The 9,168-nt window shown below is 33.7% G+C and overlaps 1 protein-coding gene across 2 annotated transcripts; it reads right to left on the minus strand.

The window, feature by feature from the left end:
* Nucleotides 1-1,267: 1,267 nt before the first annotated feature.
* On the minus strand, nt 1,268-7,280 carry LOC141687188 (filament-like plant protein 4). Of its 2 annotated transcripts, XM_074492379.1 has the most exons (6): nt 7,045-7,276; nt 6,380-6,510; nt 5,376-5,652; nt 2,911-5,299; nt 2,311-2,356; nt 1,268-2,113 (listed from the first exon to the last, which is right to left on the minus strand). In XM_074492379.1, exons 2-6 carry the CDS (start codon nt 6,500-6,502, stop codon nt 1,655-1,657), a joined length of 3,294 nt encoding a protein of 1,097 aa, XP_074348480.1. In that variant the 5' UTR covers nt 6,503-6,510; nt 7,045-7,276; the 3' UTR covers nt 1,268-1,654. The 2 variants fall into 2 exon arrangements, with proteins under 2 accessions (XP_074348480.1, XP_074348481.1); XM_074492380.1 differs by lacking the exon at nt 2,311-2,356 and having other exon boundaries at nt 1,956-2,113; nt 7,045-7,280.
* Nucleotides 7,281-9,168: the final 1,888 nt, after the last annotated feature.

Consider the following 9,168-nt stretch of genomic DNA (forward strand, 5'->3'; position numbering starts at 1 on the left):
TCTTGATCTTCTTTCCTTTAATCAGCTACTGTCCTTATCTGATTGTCCTTCAGCACTTAAGTTCTGATATCTATCTTCTGATGATTATCTCCTGATAACATAAGTACTGATATCCTTAAGTCCTGACTTCCAGTATAAGTACTGATCAACAGTTAAGTACTGATTTATCCTGTTCAAGTAAGATCTGAAAGCTAAACATAAAACATATTAGCCATGACATTATCAAATATATCTAACAACGTATAATACATTGAATTAGCAATACATAAGAAATAAAGAACACAAAATTTAAAGCCAAAAGGGTGAAACAAAAATAAAATCAAACTTAATAAGTAGATGTATAAGGAAACAAAAATGAAACTAAATTTAATATAATCATAGACATAGGTAGAAGTATAAGATAACAAAAATAAAACCAAATTTAATAAAATCATAATACATGTAAAGGTGGAAATATAACACATGAATGAAGAAATATAACACCAATAAATGGTGTAATCAAAAAATTTTAGTAATATTAAAAGACATACAAAAGTAAAATTATAAGATATATATATATATATATATATATAAATGGATAAGTCAAATCAAAAGTTAGTGGTAACAAAAATTAATAATTTAAAAAGGATTTTCGCTCAATAATAATAAAGGTTATTAATTAGTATTTTTTAATCCGTAGTAGTAATTATTTATAAACCTACACTAATTTGGTGCATATGTTTATGTCATGGCTCCTGCATGCATAATTGCAATATGCGTGTATAAGAGGGGAGTGTGATCCAAAAATTTCAAATAAAATGGTGAAAATCATAAGATTGAATTGTTGTGTACAATGTGATATTATTAAGAAAAATAGTATGGGGTTTTTTTAGTTATCATAGTCTGAAAGTATTCATCTCAGTGTCACTCTCACTCTAAATCTAACTAATCATGTACGTATTCCCAAATCGAAGAAACTGGACAAGCCAAAGCACAGATGCTGGGCAGGGGACTTTATTGTAGTAGGACAGGACATGTTAGTTTGAGAAACAGATTTTAGTTGCTTCCAAATCTAAACACAACTACTGTGGAACCATATCTACATATTTCAATTCGTATATTTCCTCTTCAACCCCAATTTTAAGTCTTTGTTACTCCAACACACACAATGTGGACATTCCAACTGATATATATCTCCATTCACACTTTAGATTTTTCATCAACTTGTATCAGCCAGCTGTTCAGCTGAGCCACTAGTGAACTACAGCAAAATAGATCAAATGTTAACTGTGTGAAGAGTGCTCGTATATTCATGCTCAAACTGTTCCACTAGTGTTGTTCAACCATGTGATTCAAAATAAAGTCCCTACGAACTTAAAATATCAACAACAGAACAGCTTCAATACAATTGGGTGGATGAACGACGGAAAGCAAATTATATACAGTCATGTGCAAAAATTACCTATTATCAAGTCTTTTAGTTTCTCAAATCAGCAAAGACTTCACAGTATATAATAATTGACTTTATTGTATGGTTGTAGACATTCCTTTTCAGTTCCTCACAGTTATATAACTTCAAGTTAAACGGTCCTCTCAGAAACTTAAGAGCAAGATTGAAGAGCATAAGTTTAATTGTCATGATTGCCAGGAAGCCACCGACTCACAGAGCAACATACTAATGGTCATTTCTTGATTTTGTTGAGAAAAACCTGCTAAATCCTCGGGAATTTTTTTCTGGCGTCGGCGTAGAGGACGATGAAGTGGACGAGCCTGACTTTGCAGACCGATGCTGTGAGTTCTTTGAACTAATCGGTGATCGCAGTTGATTGTTTGCTTCAAAATCCGATGGACTGAAAGGGGTGTCGTATACATACATAGGGGACTCACCACCTGGTTGATGAACATCAGCAGAAGTTGCAGTATCTAAGTCATTGATATTAAACCCATGTAAGTTCATGCTGTTAGTAGTTGGCTCATCTTTGGTAAATTTTTCTATGTTCTTCTGACTCTTGTCCCTGGAGAAAGACCCTGAAAATTCTGGATTTGGATGCATCAATTTCAATTGTTTTCCCAGAACAAATATAGTTTCTTGGCACTCTGCTAGCTTCTCTGCTGCAGCTGTTAACTCCATCTCCTGCAATGGCAAGACAGTTATAGCTACTTTGCTTCACTTCATGACCCACAAAACTTTGTAAAGTCATTACACTCTGGGAGGTAGTACAATTGTACAACTCCAACATGATTAATTTTAGCATGCAACATATTAGTTATGTATCTGACAGGTGGCAACACATCAATTAATATAGTTTCATCAAGTTGTGTTACCCTCACCTGGTTGCTCTTGTCATCAAGAATAATTCCAGGATCGTTATCAATTCTGAAAATGTAATCCACGAAACAGTTAGGGGTATTTGCCACATGAATTCCAACAATTATGTACATATTATAATTGTTATTAGGCTTTAACAGTCACCACCCCAAAGCAGGTTGCAGTATACACACTTAAGCATGCCAGGGCACATATGTAAATCAACTCTGGCATGTTTTTTATACATCGCGTAGTATCTTACTTAAGGAATATATACTCTACTAAAGACACGAGAGGAGTGAATTGGGAAATTTGTGTGTGTGAAGGGTTCACTGTGTCTGACATTTAATCTTCAAATAGGTGTTCTGAATAAAATTTGGTGGCATTACGACAACTACGCCAAATTCTGAGCACTGTTACTGATTACCAAATTTATTAACATTGTTGGAGTGTGATAGAGATCTCGATATGATAGTGAGTTATGGTCATGTGAAAACGTTTTGTTTCTGAATTATTACAAGTAATAAGTGATTTAAGCTCCTCAACCATTAATGGACCAATCCATTGGCTAGAGAAGGACTGAAATTATGGCAGTATTTCAAGCAATCAAAGTTTGCACTAACCTCTGCAGTTCGTCTTGCAGAGACTTGCATTTTGCAAGTGCATCCTGATGATAACTTTTCTCTTCCTGAAGCTCAATATACAAATTTTCTATTTTACTCCGTAATTGATTCAATTCAACTTGTGACTCCTCTGCACGACTTTCAAGTGTCTTATACGACTCCGCCATACATTTTACCTGTGTCTCGGCCAAGCCATTCAATTTTTGGGCAGAAATTAGCTGTGATTTAACTTCAGCTAAACAGTTTTCTGTTTCTATTAATTGAGCCTTGGTATTTTCTAAATTTTCAGTACATCGAGCTAGATCAATCACCAAGTTATCTTTTTCTGACTTCAACCGTTCAAAATCCTCCAGCGACAAAGTTTTGAATTCAGAGGTTGGAATAAATGTTCCTTCAAAAGTTATGTCAGGATTAGAAGATAAATCCACAAAGGGAGCACATCTGTTATCATATCCCTCTCCAGATGATTTGTTTGCAGCGTTATCCTCAGGCAACGCGATTTTGTCTATGCAATCAGAGCTACTATTTTCCATATCTCTGTTATTATAACCCACGATACTTAAACGGAATTGATAGGCGTTACTGAATACCTGAGAAAGGCGAAGAACAAAATCATTTAGGCGTATTTTTTTCTTCATCACCACATTACACGTGCAAGATAATTCATCCAATTTCCGGCTCAGATCATCCTCATCGGGCAGTGGGACCTGAACAGCTTTTGCTTCTTTGCCAAGTAGCTGTACAAAGTCATTAATATTGGAGACAGCAATCCTTATATCTTCAGTAATTTCATGCCCAATACTTCTCAATTCTTCGTTGTCTTGGGATACAAAGACTTCCTTGTCAGTTAAAACCTCGACATATTCCGGAAAAGTTTGCTGATCACCAGCAGCACCAGTACAAAGAGATTCATCAATGAGAGGTTTCACTGAGTTTTGACACAAATCATTATGCAGATTCTGCATAACATGCCTGATCTCTTCCAAAACTTTTTCAAAATCAGTCTCTTTAGACAAGGAATTTAAAACCATTGAAATCCTCGATTGGAGCTTCATGTAAGGAAGCAGGTCTTTTCTATCTACCTCCCTAATTCCCAATGAATCAGATTGCTGCTTCTCCTTCAGCTCTGAACCTGTTGTGGCAGTTTCTAGTGTTAAATCATGATTCATAACTTCAGATTTGGTACAGTTTGATGAATCTCCATTTGACTCATTGGATGAACATGCCAACTTTTCCATCTCTAGAAAGTCATCCATAAGTTCCAGATGGTTTACTTTTTCAGCCTTCACAGGGCTGCTGATGTTCTTTTCCTTCTTTATAGAGAGCTCAGACATTAATCCTGTTGCCCAAGACCCTGCACAGCTTAGTTCGTCATCCTTTCCATCTTCCGACATAGAGGTCAAGCTTGGTGGATTGCTTGCATTTTGGCTTAAAGAACCATCGGTCTGAATTTGTGTACTAGATTTTTCTATGCTTCTATATTGATCATTTGCTTGCAATTGTGCTTCAAGACTTTGCAGTTTGCTCATTGTCTTGGCACACACACTCCTAGAAGCTTGCAATTCACTATTACGTTTGGCTAAAGCTTCCTTCAACATTCTTGTTTCTTCTTCCATCACCAATAGACGTTCTGTAAGTAACTCATTCTCTTTATGGTGCTTCTGTGCACTGTCAAGTGAAAATTCGGACAACTGAGACATATGTGGGCTAGTGGGAGGCTTCACAGGGGACCTCCTCACCCTAGTCTCTCCATAGTCCCTACCCAAGTTTTCAACTTCTAGCTTCATTTGCGCCATAGCAGCTGGACCAGGCAATTTCTTCCGAACCAGACCACGCAAGCGCTGGCACTCCGCTTCTAGCTTAGCTATTTTCTTAGCCCCTTCCAAGTGCTGCTTGTTAGCAACTTCTGCAGACCGCACACTCATGTTCTTTTCCTCGTTCCTGATTTCTAATTCTTTGGCAACTATATGAAGCTCGTACTTTAGAGAGTTTATTTCCCTTTCACATGAGTCAACATTGCTCTTCAACTGTTCAATGTCTGCCTCGGCTTGCGCTTTTTCTTCACTGATCTTTATCAGCATGTTAGATCGATCTTGGAGGGATCTAGATAATGCTGCATTGTCAGATGCGGATCTGAGAAGCTCTTGTTCTAAATTACCTATCTGTGTTTCCAGTTGAGACTTTATCATGTCACATTGCTTGGTTTTGTTTATAACAACTTCATGCAGTTTCTCTTCGTGCTCTTCTTTCAAATTTCTAATTTGCCGCATACATTCCTTCAAAGCACCATCCAAATGTGATGCTCGATCTTCAGCCGTGAGCTTTAACAAAGTAACTGATTCTAGCTGATTTTTTAGTGCCAGAGCTTCTGCTTCAGCCTTTTCCCATCCTGTTAAAAAAATAAAAGGAATTGTGCTACATCACTCTTGAATGGCAAAAACATGACCAGAATTACATCAACATACCTGAAACGGCTTCTTCAGCGACTTTAGCATGCTGTTTTACTGCACTTTCCTTTATTGTTATCTCTGAATCCGCTTCAGACAGCTTCTCATTCAATTCATTAACTTCATTCTCCAAATTTTGCACCTGATCCTCGTATGAGGTCAATTTATCCTCGTACGTCTTCACTTGATCCTCATACGTCTTCACTTGATCCTCCAATCCAGTTAGATGAGAATATGATTCCACGGAAATTTGGACATACTTCGCCTTTTTCTCCTGCTTAACCTGTGGGATAACCTTTCCAGGAAAAAAAAAGAGATAAACTGAACCAACCACAGAGTAATACATGGTAATGCAAGAACATGATATTGTAGCTAAATATCTACACAACTGAAGAAATTTTGCCAAGGAAGATACAAGAAAAGAAAAAGTGCTACAACAGCCAAGAAATTCTATACTTCCTATTCAACCAAATTGTAAAGTTACAATAATTAGTTAATATAATTTATATTATAACTATGGTAGTTCCTTGGAAAAGCAAGGTTATGTTGTACACTGCATAAATCCTGTGAATATATAAACATGAAACATGGGATTTAATCTGTAAGAAATACGTTTTGTGTATGATCTTTCAACTCAATTGGACTAAAATGCCTAATAGGAGTATACATGAAGTATAAGCCCTGTATCTGTTCATAGCTGATGGGGAAATTGTAAGTCAATGAAAAGTGTTTACAATAAAAGAAAAAAAAATTACCGGAAATATTTCAGAGATCGGAAAACAAAGATATCCACATGTAACAACATCAGGATGCACTAAAGACTTTTATGTAGTATCCGATTAGACACTTGCACGGTGTGATTACCATTGATATCAATACTAAGAAAACATTTAAAAAAAACAAAAATGCAACACTGAAATGTCTTATAACGAGAGTCAATATACACAAAAATAGGAAAATAGAATTCTATTGAATACAAGAACAACTATCAAAAACTTAAAAGATGTAATCGAGGAACATACTTGATCACCCTCGATTTTAGACGAAGCTGTAGGAGCGCCAGCAGAATCTGAAGTAGCAATTACTTTATCGGCATTTGCCTTCTCAGATGATTTTTTCTTCCAGGGCCAGCTTCTTTTGTCCATTCTAAATTCTGGTAGTATTTACATGTAGCATAATGTTAGTACACAAGTAGACACCAAATTCAGTGCACAAACAACAAAAGCAAAAAACTAGTACCACACATTATACTTTCATTCATAATCCACGGATTCCATATTGTTAAGAGCAAAACTAGTTCCACAAAATTGACAAAAAAATAGTATCACACAGTTTAATTTAATTTATATTCCTCGAAATCCATAGATTTTACAGCAAAAATTTAGGACCGCGCAATTGCTAGGTGTGTTATCACATCATTGAGTATTGATCAATGTAGCAATAAGCAGATCCGCAATCAGTTCAACAAAAATAAAATCATTTGGTAAATTTTATATATTTGTATAGGAACTTAATTTAAATTAAGACAACATAGTAAGCTTTGTAGATGGCACCGACAACACATATTTTAAAGTAGATATAAGCAAGCAAGTTAAAAAAAACAGAAGTACATATGTTCAAATCCAGACATGTATGTATGATCAACAAAATTATATGTAAAATTGTCTGAAATTGAAAATCGACTTACAATGCAGGGGGGGGTAGTGTAAGAAAATCGAAGGAGTGTTGTAAGTATTTGTGTGTGTAATAAGGTAAGACTTTGGGAGATTGTTCGCAGTGTTTTGTAATTGCTGTACAGTTTAGACTTTTGAGAGAGAGAGAGAGTAAAGGGATGATGTGGTGGTGGAAATGGTGGAGGGGTGGGTGGCATTAGGTGTCACTTTAAAATGGAAACATCCAAATAAATTTACAGCAAGTCAGTCCTCTCTGCACGCTTTATTTTCTTAAAAATAAGAGGAAATGTTATTTCTAGTTTCTTGATTAATTTTCGGAACTGAATAGTATGAAAAGATTAAATTACTTTTATATTATTTTTCCTTTTTTACTGTAATTTTATTTTTTTTCACACTTTATTTGCTCCGAAATTAAAATATTTGCTCTAAAAATAGGATTTCCCAAAACAAATAAAGGAGGGATGTCACTGAAATTTCCCAAAAAATATTTTTTGGTACTGAATTAAAATAATAGTTACACTTACCTTTTGACAATCATCGGACATGTTGCAAGAGATGGTAAATTTTTATGTCTGGACTTTTCATGCTAAGATTTTCCATGCTAATAATCTCGAGGAAAAGGAAACAGTGGCAGTGATTTTTATGCCACTACATGAATTCAGCTTTATCCTAGTGTCAAATCTTACGTTTCCGAAATTTCTAGAGAAAGAAAAACACTCTCCATAAGTTAGCAATATTTTATAGGATACTAGGATATATTATCGGAATACTATAATTAAGGTCACTGAATTAGCAAGAAGACATTACTGAATGTACTGTCAACTCTTTCACCCGGCAACAGTTGCAAATTGCAATCATCCGCGTATTTAATAATCATTTCTTTTACATTACAGAGAAGATTAGTCGGATTGATTCTTATTTTTCTTGACGATTACTCAATGAATATTTTTATTATTTCATGATAATGATAGCTTTATATGTTTTTCGGTGTATTAAAAAGTTAGCATCATGCATGTCTTTGTTTAGCCCTGACGTGTAAAATTTGTCCGCTCAACTTTTGTATGACTAAAATTTTGGTAATAATAATATGAGAAATGTAAGTGTATCGGAATTGGTCAACATGCATATAAAATATGAGAAATGTAAGTGTATCGGAATTGGTCAACATGCATATATATAATGAACTCAAAAATTAAAAGGAGATAAATGTCATGACATGCTATTTACAAAAGATTTTATTAATAATATTAAGCATAATAAAAGAAAATTAACTATGAGGGTTAAATGTTGCCTTATTTTTAAAAAAATGTGTATATTTTTCATTATAAAAGAATATCAGTTACCAATTTGACCATTATTCTATTCAACTTTAACAAGTAAAATACAAGTTCCCCTAGCAAAGATTAAACAGAGCCCCAGCTGTATTATAATTTTGTTTTTGAAAAATGGGAAGTAAAGATAAAGTCACCACACAGCTGTGTATCTATCAACTTTAAAAAATTTAATACTTAAATTTGGAGTTTTATAAAGAGATAAATGCACTTTGCATCCTCAAACAAAGTCGAAAAAATAATTTTCTACCAGAACTTTCGGAAATATAACTTACACCCCTTAACTTCAACTTACTAATTCAGTATGCACCCTTTTGCAGATTATAATTAAAATAATAAGGGGTAAAAAGGGAATTTTATTTTAAAATGTAAATAAATTTTGGTTGGAATTTAAAAAATAAGTTAAAATATTTATAAAAATGATTTCTTGTATATTAAATATTAATATTGATCAGAATATTTTCATTAAATGCACTTTAAAATCATAACGACGTCAAAGACTTTAAAATGAAATAATTACATTAAATTAAATATATAAAAAATATATATATAAAAAATTATTTTGAATTTAATTTTGGTAGAATTATATAATTTTTGGCATTAATAATATTACTAAAATTCAAAACTCAACTATATAATATTATTCAAAAAAATTAAAGATATTATTTTATAGCTATAATAATAAATTCAATTTTTAATATAATCTGAAAAATAAAAAAATTAGTTTAGTTAATATTTTACTGAAATTCTCATTCTACTCCTTACTTTTTTAATAATAACCGTCGAAAGGGTGCTTTCTGAATTGGC

This window comes from Apium graveolens, chromosome 9 (assembly GCF_009905375.1).
Source record: "Apium graveolens cultivar Ventura chromosome 9, ASM990537v1, whole genome shotgun sequence".
Lineage (NCBI taxonomy): Eukaryota > Viridiplantae > Streptophyta > Magnoliopsida > Apiales > Apiaceae > Apium > Apium graveolens.